The 25,553-nt window shown below is 40.8% G+C and overlaps 3 protein-coding genes across 19 annotated transcripts in view; 1 reads left to right on the top strand and 2 right to left on the bottom strand.

The window, feature by feature from the left end:
- The window catches only part of cep112 (centrosomal protein 112), a 130,777-nt gene extending 117,812 nt beyond the window's left edge, over positions 1 to 12,965 (bottom strand). For 11 of the 13 annotated variants that reach the window (XR_014873584.1, XM_085155860.1, XM_085155863.1 and 8 more), the window contains exons 1-4: positions 12,556 to 12,965; positions 12,200 to 12,305; positions 9,492 to 9,682; positions 9,099 to 9,262 (exon numbers count right to left, since the gene is read on the bottom strand). Coding sequence is in view for 12 of the 13 variants with exons in the window: in XM_085155860.1 (XP_085011986.1) it covers positions 9,099 to 9,262; positions 9,492 to 9,682; positions 12,200 to 12,299 (455 nt within the window). In the remaining variant the exon portion in view is untranslated. Of the gene's footprint in view, positions 1 to 57; positions 252 to 9,098; positions 9,263 to 9,491; positions 9,683 to 12,199; positions 12,306 to 12,555 lie in introns of those variants that run through there. The other 2 variants (XM_085155859.1, XM_085155870.1) reach the window with 2 other exon arrangements.
- Positions 12,966 to 13,093: 128 nt separating this feature from the next.
- Positions 13,094 to 16,157, bottom strand: LOC146520124 (uncharacterized). Of its 3 annotated transcripts, none has more exons than XM_085155878.1 (4): positions 16,012 to 16,157; positions 15,870 to 15,925; positions 14,655 to 15,795; positions 13,094 to 13,705 (listed from the first exon to the last, which is right to left on the bottom strand). In XM_085155878.1, exons 1-3 carry the CDS (start codon positions 16,032 to 16,034, stop codon positions 14,696 to 14,698), a joined length of 1,179 nt encoding a protein of 392 aa, XP_085012004.1. In that variant the 5' UTR covers positions 16,035 to 16,157; the 3' UTR covers positions 13,094 to 13,705; positions 14,655 to 14,695. The 3 variants fall into 3 exon arrangements, with proteins under 3 accessions (XP_085012004.1, XP_085012003.1, XP_085012005.1); XM_085155877.1 differs by having other exon boundaries at positions 13,094 to 13,713; positions 14,660 to 15,795; positions 16,012 to 16,156; XM_085155879.1 differs by lacking the exon at positions 13,094 to 13,705 and adding an exon at positions 14,470 to 14,511 and having other exon boundaries at positions 14,660 to 15,795.
- Positions 13,825 to 25,553, top strand: part of prkcab (protein kinase C, alpha, b) — a 120,630-nt gene continuing 108,901 nt past the window's right edge. For all 3 annotated transcript variants that reach the window (XM_085155873.1, XM_085155872.1, XM_085155874.1), the window contains exons 1-2: positions 13,825 to 13,991; positions 14,181 to 14,212. In XM_085155873.1, coding sequence (XP_085011999.1) covers positions 13,825 to 13,991; positions 14,181 to 14,212 — 199 coding nt within the window. The remainder of the gene's footprint in view (positions 13,992 to 14,180; positions 14,213 to 25,553) is intronic.

The following is a 25,553-nucleotide window of genomic DNA, read 5'->3' as shown; positions in this document are numbered from 1 at the left end:
TAGTCTGGTAAATACTAATAGGGAGAGGAGGTGGAGGTGGTCAACCAGTACAAGTACCTCGGGCTGTGGGTGGACTGGTCATCCAACACAGAGCACCTGTATAAAAAAGCCCAAAGCCGACTGTACTTCCTCAGGAGGCTGAGGTCTTTTAACATCTGCAGGAAGCTCCTGAGGATGTTTTATCAGTCGGTGGTTGCTGGAGCACTTTTCTATGCTGTGGTGTGCTGGGGGAGCAACACAGCAAAGGAGGACTCATCCAGGCTGGAAAAACTGATCAGGAAGACTGGCTCTGTGGTCGGCATGAAGCTGGACACTCTGGTGACAGTGGCAGAGAAAAGGACACTAAAAAAAAAAAAAAAAAATTGCTGGACATTATGGACAATGCTGGGCATCCTCTGCACACGGCCATAAACAACCAGAGGAGTCTGTTCAGTGACAGGTTGCTTCTCCCAAAGACAAGAACCAACAGACTTAAAAACTCCTTTGTCCCACAAGCCATCAAACTGTTTAACTCCTCTCTGGAGGGGAAACGGGGACAGAGGAGGGGGGAACAAGTAGCTGTAGTGCCTTTTCACTTCACTGTGCAATACTTTTTGCTAATATTCAACAGTGCAATAGACTTCAATAATTGAAATGTGCAATTCCCTTGTATTCTTATTCCTATTTATGTTATTTATCCAGTTTGTATACTCTTTATTTATATATGTCTCTGTATTTATATATGTGTATATATAGTATTCTGCTCACAGTCTGTAACTTCTGTTGGTGCTGTGCTATTTGGAAACCGAATTTCCCAGAGGAACCCACCTGAGGGATTAATAAAGTTTTATCTCTAATCTCTCTAAGACACATGAAGGGAAATGGACTGCTTTTTAGGTTCACAAAACCCAAAAGGCTTCTTCATAGGGCTGGGTATCGTCACTGATTTCTAGAATCGATTCAATTCCGATTCACAGGGTCCCGAATCGATTCGATCCACGATTCGATTTAATTCGATTCGATTCGATTTAATTCGATTCGATTCACTTTGATTTGAATCTGGGAAATTTTGACAGTCAGAAATATTATAATTCAGATCAGTACATTTACATATTTTTGTATCTATAAAAAGGAAGCTGACACACCAAGACTTTATCAAAGGTGTGAGCATCACAGCAGAGGCCTTTGTGTCAAAGTAGCTGAAGATAAAACACAGAAAAACATGAAGGTGATTTTCCTGTTCTGGGATTTTATAAAAATTTTCTGCAGTAGATCAAAAACGAAAGAAAACCATTAATCAACACATGAACATTACCTCTGAAGTTACAGTGGTTTTATTAGAGACAAGGCTGAGCGTTTTGCATTTTGCATAATTTTAAAAAGTTTAAATTTGTTCGGTATTGAACGGCAGAAATTAGGTTTTATTTTCGGAAGTATATAAAACGAAAAAAAAAAACCGTCGGCGGACAGCGCTGTAAACAACGGTAGACTTGTGCGTAACAAGCAAGCGAATAATGCAGAAAACAGTACAGAGAGAGAGAGGGAGAGAGAGGGAGAGAGAGCGCGCAAGAGAGCGAGCATGCGAGAGAGAGCTGTGCATCGTGGTCGAAGCAAAACAATAAAAGTCAGAGTGAATTCATGACGTTGTTTATGTGAAGCCTAGTTTGGATCTTCTTTTGCTGCTGGTTCGGTCAATATTGCTTGGAGAGAGATAAAACTAACAGCTTTAGAATCAGCGCATAAAGGGCGTGAACACAAAGCGCGGACCACCGACAGATCAGAATCAGCGCGCTGTCGGCTTTCAGCCCCGGCTGTGAGAAAGGCAACATCTCACTGATTCTGATCCGCGGTTGGGCTGTGTGTTTAAGTCTTTGTGCAGAATCCATGTTCCTGCTCTCATTTACTGTCTTAGCTGTTTGGTGGTTGTTGAAATTTTGTGAGATTTCACCAGAGATTCTGGCATTTCGGGCAAAATAAATTTATATTAAAAAATCGATTCAGGATTTTAATGAATTGATTTTACGTTATCCAAGCCAGAATCGATTTTAATCGATAAATCGATTATAAAAACCCACCCCTACTTCTTCAGTTCTGAAAGATAAACTTGGGTGTCTAACCCCTAGTGGGGTTGCCACCTTGGAGCATGTCTTGACAGTCATTCGGTGAGTCCTTATAGTCACGAGCCAAGTTGTGAAGACGTTACCATATCCTGTCATAATGTGAGTAATTAAGGTCATCTGGGTAAATGTGTGATAATCTTATTATGATGCATCCCATAAAAGAGACCTTGGTCTCAATAAGAGATCATTAAATGAACCTAAACTCATTGAACTGATAATCAGTGCAACTGTATTACTAACAGAATCTCTTACATAACTTTTGCAACAAGTTTAGACAATTAGAACTTATCCTATAATTTATCTTTGGTGGCTTTGTCTATCATTTATTATAATGGGCTTGTCAATCAACTCTTTGTGTAGTATCTAGGTATAGTTCTCCAGGCATTCAAAGCTCTTCTTTGGATGTTTTCTCTGTTTTCTGTCCAGATGATCCCACACTGCATCGATAACGTGGGCGTCTGGTCTCTGGGGAGGCCAATCCATGACTGATAGGATCCCCCCATATGTCTTTCCATCCAGACATGGATTGGTGTTGTGTTTGAGCTCAAAAATGAAGCTGCTGCCAATAAGATGCTTTCCACTTGTCCAGTTTCCTCAAAATGTAAGGACACACTGCAAAACGTGCTGATTTATGCAACATTTTTGGCTAATATTTCTTTGGGAATTACCTTGTTGGTGTAAAAATACTATTTCATGCCTATTGAACTCTTCTATCAATGGCATTTTTGTAGATTCAACTAAAGATACTGGAACAAAAGGCTATTAGCAACAAAGAGGCTAAAAATACAATTTAAAATTAGTCCATTCATGTTTAGACAACACTCATGCATACCATTAGTTTGTTGCCTTTTTATGCTTGAATGATTTATAGGTTAGTGTTAAGTGGCATAACAAACAAGAACATTCCTTTGCAAATGGTCAGATACATTTGACTGGACAGTCAATGTCCTAAAAAAATCATTTGAAAAATCTTCAAAAGACCTGGAGAACTATGGACCAAGACAACTTCCTCCTTTTCTGCTCAATACTTATTCACCGCACTGTATTTATCATGTTATTAAGTTGTTGTACCAAAGAGTGGCGTAAATAGGATTCTGATCTAATAACACACTTGTAATTGACACTGGTGATGTTACAACATACTGATTAGAGGTAGAAATGATTGTCACATTTCTTTATATGTTGCATTTACAAAATAGTTCATTTTGGAGTGTTTAATAGCTGGAAGAAGTCCGGTAGCACTCGAGTCTATTTCATATTTTACAGCTTCTGTAGATGCAGAGTTGATTTCACAAAAACATGGCGCAGTCTAATATCACTTCTGAGAAACCAGTCAGTGGATGTCAAGAATGAACTGAAATGAATGCTTTACATCACTCACAATAAATTCCAATATTGTTTCATTAGTCTGTGAATAATTATGTGAAGACACTTCAAAAGAAAGAGTTTCCCTCTCTAAGCATGTGTCCACACACACACGCAGACACACACACACACACAGAACATGGATAAGGGGGCCAAGCTTTGCAATTTTGGGCCTCTAAGTCAACAGGTGGATGAGGATAATTGAATCAGATGTGTCTGGAGTCTGAGGCCCAGAGATCAAAGCAGTGGCAAGTCAGGCCAGAGCTACACACACGCGCACACACACAAGAAAATGAGAAAACCATGTAGACCTTCAGAAGCTGCAGCTTGGCTGATTAAAGAAACCTGACATCCATACACCAGTCTGACCTCCAGGTGCAGAGCCAGTGGGTCCGGGTCTCAGGCTTCGGGCACCCTCACTAAAGCAGTCTGACCTTGGGACACTAACATCCCTCTGCCCCCACCTATTCTCCACCATAACCCTACACCACCTAGGGGGGGAGGGGGGGGGACGACAAAAGGAGAGTGGGGGCCTGTGAGCACGAGATGTGAGGCTTTTCAATCAACATCAACAACTGACTTCGGAAAATGCGGAGACGATGTTCTTGTCAAACTTTCCAAGAAAGAAAATAAAAGAAAAAGATAGCGGACAGGGAGTGGGAAGTGAAGTTCAGAGTGTTTATACATGGCTACAGAGCATGCAGATGAATCACAGAAGTCAGGGAGAGATGTGACAAAAACAAGGAAAGAAAATTTGCCTAAAGAGCGACAATGAGGATTTATTATCCATCCTTTCAATTTAGCAATGAAACATCTTTAAACATAAGACATTATATGAAACACAGATTATGTTTTATATGATCTGCTGACCAATGCAGATTGGCTGCTTTTATGTCCCACAGCATTGCTGTACCTGGGCTGCTGCTATATACGAAGCGGTAGCTCTATCTGGTGGCTAAATAAGGAATTAGAAATACCACAGCTTAAGAGGAACGCATGCTTGGAATTCAATATTTCTGACTAATGCTACAAAACATTATCAGCTAAACACACACATATACACAACATGCCACATCCACTTGTGTGTGATCTCAAAATAGCACAATTTTACATTTAGACATTGAAACCCGAACCGGCCAGCTTCAGAAGCTAAACGTAGCCCTGCCTATCACCTGACTAATGGTGCGTGAAACAGATCAAATGCTGCCACATCACAGGGAGGGACTCAGACGAGTTCCTTCTATTTAATCTTATCTAAATGAGAGAGACACATAAAAGGACTCTTGGTCTGGCTAATTTTCTCCATCAGGACATTAGTCTGTGATCTGAAGGTCTTTCATGGTCTTATCCTAATCAGACACCATGGTACTCAGCAGTCTGCTTGCCACAAAAATCCCCTCTATCCACACCCTCTAAGGCTGTATCTAACTGAGGGTAGCCACACGTTTTCTTTTACATCATCTGTAATTCAAGTTCGAGCACCTCCTAAGCAAACAGATGCAGGCCTATGGCCATACATGGATAAGACTCATTTAAACAATATGAGCAAGTCATATAAAATAAAGCCCAGGAGCAGAGGCAGTTTGGAAAAGACACCAGGGCTGATGCAGAGAGTTGGTAGTTAACCAAATCAAGATCTTTTGGAACTGTGGGAAGAAACCCACAAAGACAAAAGGAGAACATGCTTGTGCCACACAGCAAGGCCCCATCAGGCCTCTTTGTTCAAAACGTTCACACCTGTCTCGCTGTGAGGTGACAGAGCTAACTACCACGCTGCCTAATCATAATGACTCCACAGCTGACAGAAAAACTTTGAATTAAATATGGCAGCGGCGGGCCTGTGCTTCTTCTTACAGAGTGCCCTGGTGTATATTAAGCTCTCTTTAATGCAATTACAGTGCTCTCTTTTTATTATGCTAATGGGTTTATGAAGCCACTGGGCGGTGATTTGCCTTTCCTTGTTAATTGCAGTGAAAAATCAATGAGCCATTACTAACGTCACTTTGTTGAGCCTCTGAACTGCCTTGAGTCAGATGAAATATCTACAAGCATGCTAGGATGCTTAAAGTTTTAGCGAGGCGTGTTATACACATAGATGTATACCTGAGCAGCACAAGCCTGTTTAAAACAGAGGCCAATTTTAAAAGTCAATATTTTTTTAGGCATTTGGCTGATGTTCAAAGAGAAATGAAAGCCAAACAATTAAAGAAAACGGAGAACACACTAATGAGCTACCAAGCTTTATTCTTCTCTTTATCTGCTCTGTGGGGGTTACACCTCAAGTTCAACAATTGGTAAAGTGTAAAGAGGGGAGGAACAGAAAGATGGATAGAGAATACAAGAGGTTCATCCTCTCATGCTGTTTTGAAGTATTTCTCTTTGAAAAGTCAGAATGGACAGCTCACGCGGACTGATGCAACAACTTGGCAATGTCTTTGGCTTTTTCAGACAGCGCTGCTGAGCAAATACGATGGGCAATCATTCACAAAAGCTGCGTGTAACCAGTTTCACAGCAAAGTTCAGTATTTTAAGTCTGGTAGAAGAACTTTAAAACAGAATGCTTCAATAAATACCTTATACATTAGCACCTTATATATCTGATAAAAAAAAGTTTGGGTTTTTGTTTTCCCACTTTCTTCTTACAGAGAATTAAATTCAAAAGGAGAAACAGGAGGAAGAGCTTACCAATCCTGCAGTAACATGCCATCATCCTACTATACATACCAATTATTGTTTGAACTCTCATTTCATAGAAAACAAAGGACATGATTGCCAGGATGTCTCGCTGCCTTTTTAATAAGCAACTGTGAACTTTTCAAGAGATAAAAGATAACTTGGAGAAGATATATTATATTTTATATGCAAATGAGTTTGTCTTTTTGTTTGTTTCCCACTGAATCAGATTCTGCTCATTTATCAAATGAGGAAGCAGCTTGCCAGCTTAATGCAAACAGTTCTTTAATGCATCAAAAGCACTGTCAAAAACACTTATGATCTGTCTCACAGCAACTTTCTTTCAGTGAGACAATATTTATATTGTCTCAATATACACTTGGTAATTTACATAGCAGCTTACTGCTATAGAGAAAAAAAATCCTTAACCACTTAGACGTTGTTATCTAAGTGTTAGGAGACACTGCAGTGAAGCTGCAAATTATTCACTAATAAACCTGTGAAATACATCAGATAATCACAAGAAAATAAGTTCAGCTTCAAATGCTAGCCATATCTGTTTGTATGCACTTTCTATATGCTGGTCAGTCAGATCACTGAATTAATTTCCATTCATACTAGCCTGATCATGTATCACTCCAGACAGGAAGCAGATCAAAACTGAGGGGTTTTAAAAATCTGTATTGTATTTAGACAAACCTACAAAGCAGACTGACAGCTCTTCATTGCGTCATACTGCAAATTATACACTGAACAAAAAAAGGAATAAATAAGCCTAGCTGGTGTAGGGGAGGTCACAATTTACCACAACTGCAGCCAAGACTAGACTAGAACCAAGAACCCACTTAAGAAATAGACCATGTAAAACTGATCAACATCAGTCTTAAAAAAACAAACAAAAAAACCCAATCCCCAATAAGAACTATAATGGGATGCCCATGTATGATAATATAGGCAGAGATCATAATCACTAACTCCTGATGCACACACAGGCCTTTTATTTTGGAAGCAAGCCTGAAGTATGACAGAAACCGCTCAGTTCAGAAAAGAGAAACAAGGGTTACCCCTAGCAGGCGTTCAAGGGGAAAATGTTAAGGTTCTTAAGCCAGGCAACACCGATAATTGCTGTGCAAGCCATTTTGCAACCTACTACCATCCCTGCTCCACCTTTCATTCTCAGGCAGTGTTGTATCTGTTCCCATTGATGCCTGTTCTGTTCTGTGTTGTCAGTCTTGCTGCGGCTCTCCTCACCACAAGATTTCCATGCAGGGATACAGATGCCTTCCTGGGCCCAGAAAGCCACACAGCCATGCCACCAAAAATAAATTAACAGATGGAAATATCAGCTTAAAACAAACCAAAAAAAAAAAAAAAAAAAAAAAGTGTAGGTGTCCCGACTGAAAGAAAGTAAACCATGAAAATGCATAAAAATAACTTTAAAAAATGTTTTAAGGAATCCTTAAAATATACATATACTCCAATTATACATTATACATCAGGGGTCGGCAACCCTGAGCTAGCATGACGGAGTTTCTATACAGCTGGGTGGGTGCTTTGATGTTACTGATAGTGAACTTTATTTTATTCATAAGGTTTGTTAGTAGAGTTGCCAACCGTGCCGTAAAAAACGGAATCGTCCCGCATTCAGAGAAAATATCACGCATTTCGTATTGAGCTGAAAAGGAACACAGTTTGTCCGTACTTCAGCTACAATGGAAAAGACACAAAGCTGGATCTGCGTTTTTACGGTGTCAGCTGCCTCTTGTTCTCTCATTCAATCTTGAAACTGATCAATGATCAGCTGATCGGTATTTCTGACGCAAGTCCCGTTTCTACTTTGTTTATCACCCACTTTGCGCCAGAAAGAGGAAACCAGCGGATGTCGCGCTAAACAACAGCAGCGCGTTTAAGTTTGATCAGCTGTTGTTAGAATTTATTTAATATTAATTTCTAGTATCAGCTGATGTTTGCTGGAGCCACAGCTGTAAAAGCTGCTGGTCATGATATCAGTTTGGATATGTGGTGAGAGGGAAACATGAAGATGAAACCAGGAGATGTCCTTACGGAATCATCAGAGCTGAACAGGTGATGGAGAAACAGGTTTCCCTTTTAGGTGACATGAATGAGTTGAAGGGAAGTTATGAACTGTTTCTGAGAGACAAATAACATCCTTTTCTGTGTAGCTGACAGCTGGTAACTGTGCAGGGGCGGGTCTAGCAAAGTTTTGCCAGGGGGCCAGGTAGGGCATTAACAGGGAAAGGGGGGCACAAAGAAATACTTTTCTTTCTTATTCTCATTTAAAATGTCTGGCTTTTATTAAATAATTATCTGAATCTTACAACCAAAGTTTTTATCTGATGTACAATGTATAGAAAGCATACATATACCAACAAGACAGTGTACATCACTGTCACAACAGCATTTGTTTTCATTCAAAGGCTTTATGGATTTTCCTATAATACCTGGTGAGCCGGTCTCTAGTCAAAATGCCTGGCCTGATTTTTTTGTCCCTGGGCATGACACGCAGTGAATTAATCTGAGAGGGTGCATTAAAAAAAAAAAATGGCCGGGTGCACATCGCAAATTAGCTCGCATAGACACATTAGTTGTGCCGCTTCTTAATGACGGTATCTTAGCTAACAACCCCAACTACCAGATTCAACTTGTAATTGGCTAAAAATCACTTAGCCTACTGGTGAGAGGGACGTTGCTAGCTGGCAGTTTTTTTCAAGCAATGTTGAAATTTCCACATTCCGACACTTCAAATGCTTCAGGAACTCTCCGCTCAGCGCAGTAACTGTTAATATAGAGCGTTATTAAATTTATTGCTAATGCAATTATATGGCACATTGACTTCTGAGGAAATTTTAGATGGCACTCGTCATCAAAAACGTTGCCTACCCCTGTTATACATATACTCCAACACAATTAGACCTTGTAGGTCATCTTCATTGACAATACCTGTGATGATCTTTAACAGGTGTAGAACTGGGTTTGTCCTTAAGCAGATCCATTGTTAAACTGTCATCAGAACAGCCACTCAGCTCCCCCGTCACCCAGTCAGGCAGGCTTCTAACACCGTGCTCCACACTCAGGCTGCTCATTGGCTCATCAAAGTAGATGGACTAGAAATTAAAATTAAGTACAAGGTTCAGGAGATGAAGGTTCGGTTGGCTAGTTATAAACTCTCTGTTTAAACAATCCGCTGCAATAGTGCACATAAAGTACCAGTCAAAGGTTTGGACACACTCACTCATTGAAATGAATGGGTGACAGTTTTCAAACTTTCTGAAGTGGTTAAAACCAGTTGTCAATACAGGAAAATATATGACTTGTTGAAGCAGTAACTCTTACCATGTATGTAGGAAGTGTTTTAAGGCTTCCTGGCTCTGGTTTGCTGGTGAAAGGCCCATCCAGGACCCCTCTTTTGAGCATCTGAAGGAGCAAACGGGCATACATGTTGCGGTTCTTGCGACCAATCAGACCTGAACCACATGTGGCTGGGTCGCACAGCTTCTTTATCCATTGGGCACAGCGCTGACGCTCTGAGAAGACAAGGAGAGAAAGGATCAGGAACAGGGCTCGCAAAATCGCTAGCCCGACGTCCCGGGGCTAGCGATTTTTCCAGTCGGGCTACCAAAATCTATCTCTGCCCTGCCTGTCGGGCTATCGTAGGAAGGAAAAATATATGTCAATGCTTTTGCATTCTTTCGGAAATGTAGCTGGGTAATTATGTCATTGGCATCGGTGAGCCACTGTCAATATGTGACATATTGAAATCGCGTTTGAATTTGCGCTTGTTTTTTGATTTCACTTTGCAATCGCACGAACTGTGTATAGAGAGCGACAGCACTGATTGGTGAGTGACGATAATTTGTGCACCAATTCCTCTGACATCGTCTTATCAATTGTTAGCTTACTATGCAAACATGAAAAGTGAAATCTCCTGCAGCAAGCTTAAACATGTGAGAGGTTGATCGCGCAGAGAATCGCTGAGCGTTATGTGAGTGCGTGTGTAAAAGCAGCAGGATATATATTTTAGTTCTGCTGAGCCAAATAAGACAGGTCAGGGTGAAGAAGTGACCACAAAACGGAAAAGTTATGACAAATCAGACTGAGGCGAAAAGAAAGTGCAGCTTTATGGTTTCATGGACAAAAGAATTTCTGTGGCTGCAATATGACGAGCTAAATAACCAGAGGTGCACAAAAGTGGTCCGCAGGTGCGCATTCGCTGTCAAAATAAAAAGAGCGCACAAGATAAGAAGTTGCAAAGCGTGTTTGCGTACATAAGATTTTCTGGACGAGGACAGACATTTGTTTAGAACTCTTAAAGATGTCGAAGAAGCTCCTTTAAGCAATTACTTTGGTTTTCCTCCACCTCCAAAGAAATGTCAGAAGGAGTCCGAACCACAAAAGCAGCGCGTATTCTCGGAAAAGTGGTTGCAGGAGGTGAGCTGGCTTCAAACAAATGATGAACGCACAGAGAGGTGGTGCAGAATGTGCCGTGAAAATCCCACTCTAGCGGACAAAAACAGTGCCTTTTATATGGACGCAAACGCGCGCTGCAACTTCTTATCTGGTGCGCGTCTTTTATTTTGACAGCGAATGCGCACATGCGGACCACTTATGTGCACCCGTGTAAATAGCATAATGTTCTGCCGGGTGTGTTGTTGGTTTTCCCTCGATTTCTGAGCCGACTAGCGCCTTTGTTACTGGGACCAGTAATTTTAAGAAAGGCCCCCATTAGAAATGCATTATTGCTCAGTCTGCAATATCTTTCCCAGAACAAACACCAATTGCAAATAACATACTAAAAATAAACCTGAAAAATCAGAAAAACAGCGTACTATGTTGCAAAGAGTGAACTACCACTGGCACAATTTAGCAGTCTTTGCAAACTTCAAAAAGCAAATGGCCACGATCTTGGTTCCACTTGCCTCTTACCCGTGACTTCAGTGGAAATTTCAAATTCAGGATCTGACACAGACTGATTCATGTCCTACACAGTTCTTACAAGTTCATAGAAATTTCTGTTCAATTAGAACCAAGTATTTGAGTTGATGACTGTAATTTTTATACAATGTTGTAATTTGTGTTTCAACAATTTTTTGATTAATGTTTTGTTTCCGTTACAATATTAAAGTATAATATTGTAACGGAAACAAAACATTAATCAAAAAATTGCTCTCTTTTTTATTCGGGCTACTTAAATTTATTTGGGGCTACCAAAAACTGAAGAGTCCCTGCCCGAAGGGCTACCAGGGATTTTGAAATTTTGCGAGCCCTGAGGAACTATGATGTAATAACTTACCTTTTGTCCTGTCTCTCGACTTTCCCTTCAACCCCCAACTAGTTGCAGCTGGAGGCATCGTTCTTTTAAAAGGGAGGTTTTCCTTCCCACTACCAAGTGCTTGCTCACAGGGGACGGCTGATTGATAGGGTTTCTTTTTTATATTGTAAGTCCTTTATATTACAATGTAAGCACCTTGAGGTGACTGCTGATATTAATTAGTGATGCATAAATAAAATGGAATTGAAAACTGAATGACATGACTAACATATCGGATACAGGGTAGTGTGGAGGCTATAGCCATTCACAGCTGTCATTCGGTGCAAATTCACAACAACAAAAGCGGGTTACGGGTCGTTAGTCTAGGGCTGTTTGTACTTGGGGTGACTGTGGCTCAGATATTATAAGCAGATTGTCTGGCGAGCTGATGGTATGATCCCTAACTCTGTCATTCCACAGGTCGAAGACTCCTTGGGAGAAAAACTCAACCCTAGCTTTTACCTATGTCTAAATGCTTTAAAGCATTCTCTCTCTCTCTCTCTCTCTCTCTCTCACACACACACACACACACACACACACACACACGGATGCTTTAAAGCGTTTAGACATAGATAAAAGCCCTGTATGACTGTGTGTGTTATTGGGTGACTGAGACTTGTAGTTAAAAGCACTTTGAGAAGAATTAAATTCAAAAGAATGGCTATTCAAGTACCAATCCATTTACCATTTAAACACGGGTTTGAAGCGTAATGCATAGGAAATAACGGCTCACCTGTCTTGCTTGGGTGTTTGAGGACATATGGCTTCATGTCCAGCAGAAAATGGTCAAACTCAGTGTCCAGTCTCTCCGATGACAGCTCGTATTTGCTCATGGTGATCTATATGGAGTATGCAAGTGAAAAAAAGACACTAATAACGAGTACGCTGTGCTGCTTTGTTGACAAACACTACATATATTAACATTAGTTAAACAGTAATCCAAAGCGGAAACCTTACGACACATGGCAGCATGACAACTAGCATGCTAACATCAACTAAAATAACCAGCATATTTAAAAAACCCAAACTCTAATTATTAGCTACTTGACTGGGACTCGAGCAGTGCATTAGCAAACATGTTGCAAATACCGTTAGCCGAGCTAAAGCGAGCAAACGTAACGCTCGTCCTTTCCTGTCTTACGGTTTCGTTTGGCTTTCACGAGCAGAACGAGAACGTGCTAAAACGGGGCACACTGCTAGTGAACATGTAAAAACTTAACCAAAAAGCGGCGTTCCCTGAGCACTGATTCCGCCGCTCAAAACGGTTCAAAACTTTAGCGTCCTCCAGCTACGCAACATCCGTTTTCCGCAGACATGCAGCGTCTCCATGTTGCCATAGAAACACGTCTCCTTTGCATCCGTAAACGTACATAAGTACGTGTACATATTTGTCCCTGGCATTTTACAGCTTAATACGTTTATTTAATAATTTATATGCAGTTCGTGGTCTCTGGTTTGCTCACACTTTTATTTTCCAGCTTGTTTTAAGATACGTCTATAAAGTCTATTCTTAAAGGAGATTTTTGCCTGTGGCATGAATGAATATATATATATGGTTTTAAATAAACAGGCCGAGTGGTATCAAATGCAGTCAAATCTTTCTGCATTGTAGCTACGGATGTATCAGATCTAGTTCAAGTCCACACGATGGCGCTAAACGCCCGCAGTTTTATTTGCATTCAGCAAGTGATGGAAGTTTCCTTCAAGTGATCCTCGTATGTTTTTCTTACTCCAGTGTAAAAGGGAGCAGAATAATAAAGCCATTTCCTAGCTTTTTTTTTTTTCTTTTGTTTTTTTATTTAGCACTGGTGAAACTTTTCAGAATCCCAGCTGATGGTATAGTCATTTCTAACAAGTACAGCAAATAAGGAAATAGTTGGGTGCTTACAGAAAATCGAAACCATAGAGAGTGCACTTTGCGCATTCTTTTAGGGATAATTAAATATAGTTGACCCATTCTGATGTACCATTAGTGAGCATGTTTTTACTTTGCTAGAAAATAAAAAAAATGTTTTCCAACACATAATAAAATACACCTTTTGCTTCTTTAATTTCTTTGCATAGATTATGCAAGAATCGCCTCTGATTAATCGTGCGCTGAACTTGGAGTGAAATATTCCCACGGTACGTGAAGGCGGGCTTTTCCGACGTCACTCCGAATGAAAAAGAAGCGCTCAGCTGTGGTCCAGGCAGAGGGAAGGCGTGCGGTCCGTCTACAGCAGGCAAAGCTCCAGCACTTGTCCAGAGCTGTGAAGAGACAGGGATAATCACTCAAAAGAAATCGGTCGGGACAACACAAACTTGATTGTGTAGTTTTTGTTTTTAATTTGGGTTTTTCCTCCTCCCCCTTCCCCAATTATGGCTGACCATCTTTTACATTATAATGATTCAGCTGGGGTTGGGAACAGATTCGCCCGCAAAGGTGCTTTGCGGCAGAAAAACGTGCATGAAGTGAAAAATCACAAGTTTACTGCGAGATTTTTCAAGCAGCCGACGTTCTGCAGTCACTGTACAGACTTCATTTGGTAAGTGTCACTCATGCACACAGCGTAATATCCTCGGTCACTGACATTTGCAGTGTTCAAGTTTAAATGTACCTGTGGCATTTTGTAGTAAAGCGTTCATCGAATTTAATGCATGTCATTAACTAGTTTTAATCAATATGGAATAAAGCGAATCCCATTTGCTTAGCTTTCCCCATGTTTCTGTTGCAGGGGCTTTGGGAAACAAGGATTTCAATGCCAAGGTAAACCACCTGCATGTCTGCACTGATGCATTTTTTGGTGGAGCCATAGACTCCGTATATAGGCACACACCCCTTAACTGACAGTCACAATTTGCCTGTTTGACTGAAGAGACAAGTTAAGCGCAATACATCCACTTCAGCATTAGCAGTTGCACAATAGTGATCGTTTGAGGTATAGTAGTATGAAGAGAAATAATTTTTTATATCTATCTATCTATCTAGAGAGAGAGAGAGAGCGAGAGAGCCTGGAAAGTAAACACTTTAAACATAAAAAGGTTTATTTTTGTCAAAGGGCACATCTGCAAGCGAGAAAGCAGAAGTTAGTATTTGCAGATCAGTAACTTTGAACTGTTTAGAGTATTTCAAACATTAAACATTTAGATTTAATATCTTGGACAACCATTTCAATGGTCAGCATTTTCCAAGTTTTGTTTGAAATAAGCATACCTTCGAGTGTACTTCCATGCAAAACAGTTCAGCAGGTTAGCTCTGTGCAGGCCGTTCGACACCTTCCATGCCATTGGGAGGATAATCCGGAGTGTATCTGGTTTTGCTTTGGACATACCTTCCTCTCTGGTAGCTGCTTCTGGACCGGACAATATACCTTGAAGGATGTGGGTTATGAAAGATCGGTTGATAACCTCTTGACGGAGCCATGACACTCTGGTAAACCTTGACCCTTGAGGGAACCTGGACCCATGGGGGGCTGAACACTGCATTTTGTGGCCGGGGGAACATCTTATTAAATTTAAGCTTCCTGCCTCCAAAGAACTTCGAAAAAGCAGGAACCCCCCTCCAAGACTGAGAGAAAGGCTTGGCTCGTATGTTACTCAGAGAGGATGGCTTCATTGATGTGAAGGTTTGCCCAGTTGCAGACCCTCTGCTCATGTAATCGGCTCGGTCGTATCCTTCGACAGCATTAGTGCCAGGACCAGTACTTTGAGGAGGCTGGGAGTTTTCAGAGGGATACCGAAATACTTCCTCAAACACAAGACTGGGTTTCTTTCTTGAACGATAGCTATATCCACTGGAGATTGTGCCGGCGTCCTGGCCTGGGTAATCAAAACCTGAATCAGCCACCCTATTACCATTGCTCACTGGTTCAGGCTGCCAGGACTCATAGCTGCGAGGTGCCACAGCCTGAAAGGTTGAGGATGAAGCAGGCTCATAGTATGCAGTTTGACCAGTGCTTGTCGAGAGAGGCATAGTGCTTGTATAAACAAATGATGCAGAGCGAGGCATTACAGCAGCTAGTTTGGGCTTTGCTGGGTTAGCTACCTCAGAGCTGGACTTTAAAGGGAATAGGAGTGGCTCATTAAGATTTGCTAGCCCCCATTGTCTTGTCTCACCATTAACAAGTCCCTCGATCTTTGGCGCGATTTGTGGGTTCGCTTGTTTTTGTTGAGTCTGCTGCTGTTTAGTCGAACGTTTGTTATAGCTTTTGTACACAAATCCAGCTTGCTGGTTGTCTGCAGCCTGCTGGTTACCCTGATCAGAGGTCAAAATGTCATCATCTCCATCATCCACTAGGTCACGTGGCTCTGCTTTATTTGGATACATATATCCATATCTATGCCCATAGCCTGTAAAGTGAGAGAAAGTTTATATAGAAACTGCAGAGTTTAGACTTAATGTCAGAATTGAGAAAAGCAACTACCTTTTATAGTTGGTGAACCACCATTACTATCAAATAGTAAAGAAATACAGGAAACCCTGTAAGATAGCCAGACGATGCCATCAGATTAAAGTCTCATTTAGAGGTAACTGGAATAAATTGTGCTAACATCAACAAAACATACCAGAAAATGAGTCCAAGAGCCATGGCTGTTAGCTGAGAAGCAGTAACCTGTACTCCTCAGACAGTATGGCTTAAAGAGAAGCAGATTAGATCTAGGACCTGAGTGCAACCTCTGTCCTGTACAATACATCCCTCTGTGCTACTTTTCTATACCAGCACTCCAGTTCTTCATTAACAAAGACCACTTTCAGCTGCTGCTCACGTGGCAATTAGTGGTCAGGTTGTTAACAGGTGTGGCAGCTGAACAGCACCACCCTCTGTGTGGGTGTCAAAGTCACCCTTGTAAACATGTTTCCAGTGTAGACAGAACTATTCTGATTATTTGGAAAACACCGAACGTCTTTCTTTCTTTTTTCTTTTTCACTGACCGATAACTTTGTGTCTCTTGAGTCAGGTTGCAATATATTCCCTGAAATCAACACCCCCGTGGCCCGCCGTCTTTGCCAGTTTTAGATTTCTCTCTTAGATATCTGACACTGTGGCAACAGGGCGATGAAGGAGGGAGACAAAGATATTACAGTAGGAGCAAAGTTTAATAGTTATTACAGGGGTCAAATAAAAGTTAAGTCACCACTTGGGTTGCTTAACAATAAAGAAAATAATACCAGGAGTCGACCAGTGGAGACATCAGCACACTCTGATGTAAGAAGTGTCCAGGCTGCTGTGCACTAAGCAGAGTGGCAATCTCTGGTTAGTGCAGTCATCCAACTATAGTACTAAAATGTTGTAATGGCTCAATCAGTACCTCGGTGTTTAAGTACCTTATTTCGCAAGGAATTTACTGTAGCAGATGTTATTTTGGTGTAGATTTTACACCAGATGCCCTTCCTGGCAAAAACCCTCCCATTTATCCAGACTTGGGCCTGGCACTGGGAGCACACTAGCTTGTGACCCCTGAGGCTGGGTTTTGTGTCTCTGCCCTGCCTCAAACCATGGATCTTAATCACTGCACCACAGAGTCACTTCCAGTACTCCTGGATGTAAATAACATAAGGATGAAAGAGTGGGGGAAAAAAAACCTCTGCAGTGAACAATGATAGAACATTTCATGTCTATTCAGTTAAACCGGCGTCATAATAAAATGAGCTGCGATGAATGGTTAAGTGTACCAACTTTAATATAGTTTTCATCTCATGCATGTGTTGATATTTTTGCACCAAACTTACTGAGTCATTTTGCAGAGTCATGCAAGAAGATCTGCTTGTCCTACATCTGCACAGCCACGCCTGACCTTTACATTTTCTAATCACTAACTCAGACGTCCCATTCCATTTTAAGAGGCTATAGTAGATGGGAATGTTATGCACACATACATGGTGTGCAGGGGCTGAGCTGTCTGCTTGCAGTGCTAATTGTCAGTGAGGAGTGAATGCATCTTGGAGGAGGCTGACAGATACACATTCTCGGATGCAGAAAGACTTTGTGTTTTTGAAAGTGTCCAAGTGAGACAAGCTTTGCTTCTTGAGAACTAAAAATATGATGGTTATTACGTGGAACACTAAAATGGACAGTTGAGATACATTTTTGTTCAAATATTGATTCCTTTAAGTTTTAAATTGAGGCACGAGTTCTTTTTTTCTCCCTTTGGTAGTGCAGACTCATGCACAGAGCTCCAGAAGGGAATCTCTGTGGAGCTGTTTCTCTGAGGCAGGCATGTAAAGTCACATACTTGTGCTCCACTGGCAGTCATTGTGATGCTCGTATCTATGCTGGCTAAAGGTGACATGTGTTACTGACATAGCACTCAGCCTCTGAGAGTTAATAGAAAGGTGATGTAGCAGAACTCCTGGAATCCTTCATTTTTATCCTTTTCCCAGCGTGGCTGATAGTTTATGGTTTCGTAGGTGCGGGCAGATTAACGGCTGCCTAGAGCTTCCAGATAACATTTTTTTTTCTTAATAATTCTCCTGTGATTACCCATCCTTACCACACAGTGGCAAATCCTGTCAACGTATGGTTATGGCAAAATAAATGTTTTTATTACTGAAGTGATCTATGTAGGTGAGGGACTAAACCCCTGCAGCTCCCAGTGTGGTGACTGTTTATTGCTAAGCATAACAAAGGTAATGTTGTTTGAGGTTATCGTGCAATGCATTTTTTTTCCACTTCATTAATGCAGAATGAATCACTCATAAAAAGATTATAAGTGATACCTTTTTTGCTGAGCAACCTCGCATCTACTTGTGTTTTCCTGAACACGCACGTTCACTGTAACCTACTTTATTTAAGGCCACCATAGGAACACTCAGGATGTGACTCACCTAAAACACCTTGTTATTTACAAAGCGCTCTTTACAATGCGCTGTACAGGCCATTGGTTAGTGTACGTGGAAAATGCTGTGATGGAGAAACATCAGCACTGATACATCCTGTCAAATGGGCGTGCTGAGTTAAATTCGGCACACCAACACCATTATACACTCAACCTAGACGTCACTACCCCGTACCTTCTCTCCCTCTCCTGTTGTGCTCATTTGTGTTTACGTATTCCCATTCTATTTTTTTCATAAATTTATTGTGTTGGGGGGAAAAAAAACTGATTTTGGCAGAATGTAATATACATGAACTGGCCACTTCATTAGTTACACCTTGCTATTAGTGAGTTGGTTCTACCTTGACAGCTTCGTAGTTTTCATGTGGCTTAGATTTAAGGTGCCTGAAACATTCCTCAGAGATTTTGGTCCATATTGATAAGACAGCATCACACGCTGTTGGTGCTCTACTGACAGTGAACTCACTGTCATGTTCAGTTAATCCGTTTGAGATAACTTGATGAGTTGCTGTGTGACATGTTGCTTGCTGCAAGCAACCATCAGAAAATGGGCACACTGTGGTCATAAAGGGAAGGATATGATCTGCACCAAAACTCATTAGGATGTGGTGTTTAAACGATACTCAATTGACACTAAGGGGTTCAGAGCATGCCAAGAAAATACCCTCCACCCCATTAAACCACCACCAATGTGAATCGATGAGAGAAGTAAGAATGAATCCATGCTTACATGTTACTTGCACCAAATCTGACCCTACCATCTGAATGTTACAGCAGAAATGAAGACTCATCAAACCAGGCAGCGTTTTTCTAACCTTCCATATTGTCCAATTTTGTGCCCATGTGACTTGTAGCCTGTCCTCAGCTGACAGGAGTGACGCTCAGTGTGGTCTTCTGTTGCTGTAGCCCAAATCTGCTTCAAGGTGTGATGTGTTGTGCGTTGAGAGTTGCTCTTCTGCATTCTTTGGTTGTAACGAGTGATTATTTATTACCGTTGCCTTCCTATCAGCTTGAAGCAGTCTAGCCATTCTATTCTCTGACCTCTGACACGAACAATGAATTTTCACCCAGAGAACTTCCGCTCACTCATATTCATATTCTTTCTTTTTCCACCATTCTCTGTAAAACGCTAGAGATGGTTGTATGGGGAAATCCCTGCACATCAGCAGTTTCTGAAATACTCGGGCCATGCCAATTTCACCTCAGTCACCTTTCACTCAAATTCCGTTCACTTAAATCACCTTTCTTTCCCATTCGGATGATCAGTTTGAACTTCAGCAGGTCCTCTCGACTTACACTGAGTTACTGGCATGTGACGGGCTGATTAAATATTTGCTTAAACAAGCAGTTGAACAGTCACCAGGTGTCTAATAACGTGGCCAGTGAGTGTATGTATCTGAGTATACTCCGGTAAATATTGTATCCACAAGTAATGCTAAAGATAAAACCAAATGCAATCTCAATTACTTTTTTTGGACAGTATGCTGCGCCTATGCGTGTTCTCAGATTTTGAGTTAAAGTATATATAATATATATAAAGCGTGTCTATTATTAGTTTCTTTGTACTGTTCTTCCTTATTTGCCCTTATACAATGTTCTCTGCTGCTACTTATATATAGAAAACACTGTTTGCGCCTATGGCAAACAAACAGCTGAAATTATGCTTTAGTCACAGGTCACACACGTTCTTTACCCCAGATGGTAAAAATTGCATTTATGCATCAAGGGAATTAATCAGATAAAGCTGCAGAGTGAAAACCAGCTGTCTTGTTTAAAGTATGATCTGGTCCATTTAACATATTCAGCAATGTGAGTGCACTTGTTGATAGATAATGCAGAAATACATAAGAGGCTGTTTTGCTGCATTAGTGCATAGCATACAAGCGGACGGGCGTTGGAAGCGACGTGACGAATGTTTGTGCGTCTGCTTGGATTGAAAAAAATGTATTAAACATGAAGACATCAGCATCAAAATGTGACTTGGACACAGCCCCGATGTCTCGGTGTTAAACAGTTTCTTCTGTTGCCTGAACTTTCCAACATGAGATCGTCTCATTGAAAGCGGTCCTCTATGTGAGCGAGTGTGCATCAGCTTGTTGGATCACTTGCCACCGTGGCGCAGGCTCTGCTATCCCTTCTTGCCTCCCCCCCACCTACTCCTCATCCTTTGAAGTCGTGGAAATGACTGTGCCATCTGGAGAGTTGAGGAGCCATGTTTGGAAGGAGAGCACCATGTCTGGACAGGCAGTTGGAAGAAGAAGAAAAAGAGAAAGAAGCTGTAACAGTGTAGAAAGGGTGGAAGGAAGCTAAAAAGGAGGCAAAGGTGAAGGCATAAGTGCAAGACTAAATAAACACAGGAAGATGTGTAATTGTATGGGTGGAAGTGTGAGGGTGAAGAGATGGTTAAGTCAAAGAGGCTCTTTACACATTTTGGCTTCTTGCTGTTGAGCTTTGGCAACGATAGAGCAAACAGTGTGACTACTCAGAGCAGATGAAAGGGAGCAGAGCAAAAACAGGGGTGCACAATATGTCTGCGCGGTGACTGACTGTAGCCTGCAGCCAAGTAGCGCTGTTTCAAGTGCAGAAGTTGTTATTAATTAACAACATATTACCTGTTCTAGCTGATATTGCAGCAGGTGTTGTGAGCGGAAATTATATATCCTTTCATTTTAAATTGTTTTGACAATTTGCATCCACAGAGTTGTAGGAAAGTGTTAACTCCCATGCACAGCTACTTTGTCTTTGTTGTTAGATCAAGAAATGGCAAATTAACATTTAGCACAATCATACTTTTTGGAAATGTGACAAATATCAGTCAGATACCTCCCAGATACCAGTACTACTACTTTAGCAATACCTAAGAGGTGCTTAGTAAGGATCCCTTAGGCAACATGTTTACATGAGTTTTATGTAAATTTTAGATTCATTTGAATGATATATTTTAACATAAGTAATATAATAAGCTTCATTTGACGCATATTTATCAAGTACCTATTAAGTTATGTTATGTATTGTAAAAAAATCTGATCAATGATCTTGCATTGATTGTCCGCCAGAGCCTCCCCTGGTGGACAATGAATGCAAGATCAACACTCGTGTCATAGTTGGGGTGGGATTTCTTCAATATCTTCTTTATTTTTTTTCACTTTTCATTCATTCATTAGTCTTTATGAACGCCAGTACCAACAGCTAATATCAAATGGCTAATATCAGCTGATTGCATTGGCATGCTGGTAAACCAATCAGGCTCTGCAACCATCCACCTACATGCCTTCTTTGTTTGAAAAATGACCAAAAATAGTCAACAAAATGATGTGTAAAAAAACATATAACTTTGTATTTAATGTTAAAGTTAGAGTAAACAAAAGAGACGAGTCACGTGTTCTTTGAAATCTTTCCACACATCCTGTTCTTTTTGTGCTTGTCTTTTTTTCCTAAATGATAGAAAGATGCTAAAAATATGAACCAAGTGTTGTTGGCACTCTTCCTGTAAACTGTTTGGCTATGAGGGGAACTATATCACCTTATGTTTGGTAAACCTGCATTTAACTAGAAAGCAAAGATAGCAAAAGACAAAATTTGAGCTTCATACAAGAGAAAAATGTGTGAGTTTGCCTTAAAAAGAGACTTACGCCTGACCCACAGCTAGATAACTTCGAAGTCATTGTCTGTGCATAAAGCCGGTGTAGCGATTTACACATTCACCTGACAAGGAAAAACTCCACTTTAAAACAGAAATCACTTTGGGGTTGCGTCAGGATGCAATGCAGAGTTAGATTCTGAGGTGATCCCTTGTGAATAAGGGAGCAGCTGAAAGCAGCTTTCCGTCTGTGCATAAAGAATTGATTTTATGCAATGATCTCCAAAAGCAACATTCCTCTCATTTATATCCACTGCTTTCCTTAGAAAGGCGTGCATGTTGCTTTGTCTAATCTCCATGTTGTCTGTAGCGCTTTACTTTCATGGTGGCGTCTCCATAATAGCAACCAGTGTGGCTTTTGTTGTGATAGGAATACATTTGCATACCGACTGCATCCAGTTTGCCCACTCTCAGTCCCGACCCGGTGACTGTTTTACTTCTCATCAAGGGATGATATCGTTTTCACTTTGTCAGATGAGCGCACTGGATGTGGGTTCCTCCACCGCTCAGTTGGTACATTTGCTACCCCTGTGGGCGACATGTATGTGTCAGTTAGCAATACGAGGGCCGATATGCCTCCAATGAGACCGCCGTGATGGTGTAGGTGTAGAGCCAATCAGTTCCTCAGCTCTGAACGGAGCTGTGGACCTCATTAACAAATCAAGGAGCAGAAGCGTGGGGGAGTTGGAACATGACGGAGAGAGCTGCACGGGTCCTGATCGGGAGCCCCCAAATAATAAACATCTTACACAACAGCAGGCTGAGACGCAGCGCTGCTCCTCTTAAGCTGTTGAGATCTGAAGGGGCCTCCTGCCCCACTCTGCTTGGCGTGTGAAGATGGCCTAAATATGTTAATTCATTAAATCATGTTTTGGTTGCTCTACAAAAAGCACCCAAGCTTTGTTGCTTCACTCTGATATATATATATATATATATATATATATATATATATATATATATATATATATATATATATATATATATATATATATATATATATATATATATATATATATATATATATATATATATATATATATATATATATATATATATATATATATAGAATTTTTGGAAACATCCCTGTGGGTGTTGTATTTACTCTGTCACATTTGCATGAAATTAAACTGAAAGTTTGGGTCCTTATTTAAGTATTTAAAATTACAAGATAGTGAGGAGTCTCCATTATGAGTTTTGGCCTCTCATAAATTCTAAAAAGTTAAGTTGGAAAAAAGAGAAATGCAAAATAAAAGAAAGAAGTCATTCTGTTGTATATTATACCTTGAGCTATTTGAAAAGAATTTTTTTTTTTTACAGCCAACACTTTTTTTTTCTTTTTGCTCCCAGATGAATAACAAAGTGAAACGCTAAATCAGGGAGAGCATCCAAGTTTTACTTCAAATGTCTGACGAAACTATTTGGGAACCAAAATTTCTCAAGTAGTTCCTTGATTGACGTCAAAATCCCACAGCAGGCCTTTCAGTTTCACTTCAAACTTGATTTAAGCCATCGCTTCACAGTTATCAAGCTTGAAGAAAAGAGAGTATCTGCTTGGGGCTAATTAGAATAGTTGAATGTGGAGAAATCACGGAAACATTCTTTTAATATATCAGCGATTTTAAAAGCCTCTTTCAGCTCAACGGCATTAATTACACCAAGAGTGGAAGCTTAGCTGGCCTGGTAATTATGTGTAATTCTGTCTCTGCTTCACAGTCAAAAATGCCCAGTCTCCCCCCTACTATTGAATACCGGGTCTCTCTGTTGCCACCGCCCTCCTTCATTTTCCCGCTGTCTGTCTGTCTCCCTTTCCTTTCTCCCACCTTCTCGCTCAACCACTGTAGCAACAAAGTGGGCCATTTCCATTTTGTTATCATGGTAACGGCTCCTCTGGGCAGTGTCGATGTGCGTTTTATGTTATCTGATTGCATCTGCGCTCGATGATTAACCCCCCACCTCTCAGTCTTGTACTGTATATTCAAATGATTAAAGCAATGACATGGCAGACCTTTTCATAAAAAGGCATCTGTGGTATTTATAGCAAATTTTATAGCAAATTTGCCTTACAGCAAAATGTCACATAGTCAAATAGTATGAATCATATTATCTTAGAGCAGGTAGTGTTTTCAATTTCAGCAGATTTTGCAGTGCTATTTATGGGTTTCAAAGGTCATTAGAGTCTCACACTGTCAAATATATTGGTTGTTACTGTTCTGGGGGGAATTGGTAGCTTGTCAAATTGAATTGTAGGGCCTTAACAGCCATGCCCAGAAGGCTTTTTTAATCTGTGCGCCAGTTAGCACCCCTAAATACAGAGGGTTGTGAGACTTTCTTCTGTTTCACTGTTAAGAGGATTGCCAAAGTGTGCGTTCTAGACAAAGAGCTCTCATTAAAACTCTGCGACATAGAGAGAAGAGGCTGAGAAAGAGAGAGGATAGGGAGTGAGAAGGAATAGATGATGACAGGAAAGTGTTTTAAGTTTCTCCTCCTACAAGGCAGTGATGATGTTTTTTGATTTGAAGCAGCCACAGTCAAATAGACATTGATTGAATTTGATGAAAATTCTATTAATTCAAACTTTGAACGCAAAATGAAATTAAAGTATGTTCATCAGCCATTAGGTACTCACTAGGTATACCTTGCTAATATCTGTTGGACCCCATTTACCTTAATTCATTGTGGCACAGGTTCAACAAGGTGCTGAAAACATTCCAGAGATTTGACATGATGGCATCACACAGATGCTACAGATTAGTCTGCTGTACATACTGAGAATCTCCTGTTCCATCACATCCCAAAAGGACAGTTTGAGATGATTTGAGCTTTATGACTGCTAGAAGATGGGCACGGTGTGATCATAAAAGGATGGATATGATCTGTAACAATACTCGGGTAGGTTGTAATGTTTAAATGATGCTTAGTTGGTACTAAAAGGCCCAGAGTGTGCCAAGAAAATAACCCCTACATTGTTACACCAGCAGCAGCAGCTTGAATTTGTGCAATGCGATTGGCTGATTGGATATTCATGTTATTGAGCAGTTGAACGAGTTGAAGTGGCAGCTAGTGTATAACAATGCAAAAGTAGTAGAGTAAGGGAGTTCTTTGTCCCTACTCTTGCCAAATGCTTTCCCATAGGGGATCATTGAGATGATCTCTTTAATGTTTTCTTGTTTTTATACACACATGCACTTATGTGCACGCACACGTACAATATTGCTTTGCCAGATTTGTGTTTATTCAATAAATGAGTGCGGGTGTGAGAGACATCTGGTAACCTGCCCTGTGTCATATCTTGTAAAACAGTTTTGATTTACAAGATACATTTTCCATATCTTTTCCCTCATGTTCACTTGCTACTGTAAACTCGTGCCAGATACGGTGTGCCAAGGTTACCATGGTAACAGTGTTTGGCCCTCGCACTGCCTGTGATGTGCCAAATCTCTGTTACGTGGTTTACCCTAGGCAGGCCCTTCCCCTTTTAAAGTCCAGTAACACAAAACTTCTTCCAAGTGATCCTTAAATGATGAGTCAACATTGAAATCACCTCTTCAGCTTCCATTTAACTAATAAAAAGGGGTCTCAGTAGCTTCGACAGTGCTTCCGTGAGTCCGTGCGGCTGGATCGTTGCGAGCTC

Source organism: Neolamprologus multifasciatus, chromosome 4 (assembly GCF_963576455.1).
Source record: "Neolamprologus multifasciatus chromosome 4, fNeoMul1.2, whole genome shotgun sequence".
Taxonomy (NCBI): Eukaryota; Metazoa; Chordata; class Actinopteri; order Cichliformes; family Cichlidae; genus Neolamprologus; species Neolamprologus multifasciatus.
This window is presented reverse-complemented; position numbering and strand designations above follow the sequence as displayed.

Excerpts from the sequence above, each read along its gene's own strand:
- LOC146520124 (XM_085155878.1), bottom strand. The coding sequence starts at position 16,034 with ATGGCTCTTGGACTCATTTTCTG. Across the intron at positions 15,926-16,011 it reads GCTCTTGGACTCATTTTCTG|GGTTTCCTGTATTTCTTTAC; the intron begins GTATGTTTTGTT and ends GCTATCTTACAG. Across the intron at positions 15,796-15,869 it reads TGGTTCACCAACTATAAAAG|GCTATGGGCATAGATATGGA; the intron begins GTAGTTGCTTTT and ends CTCACTTTACAG.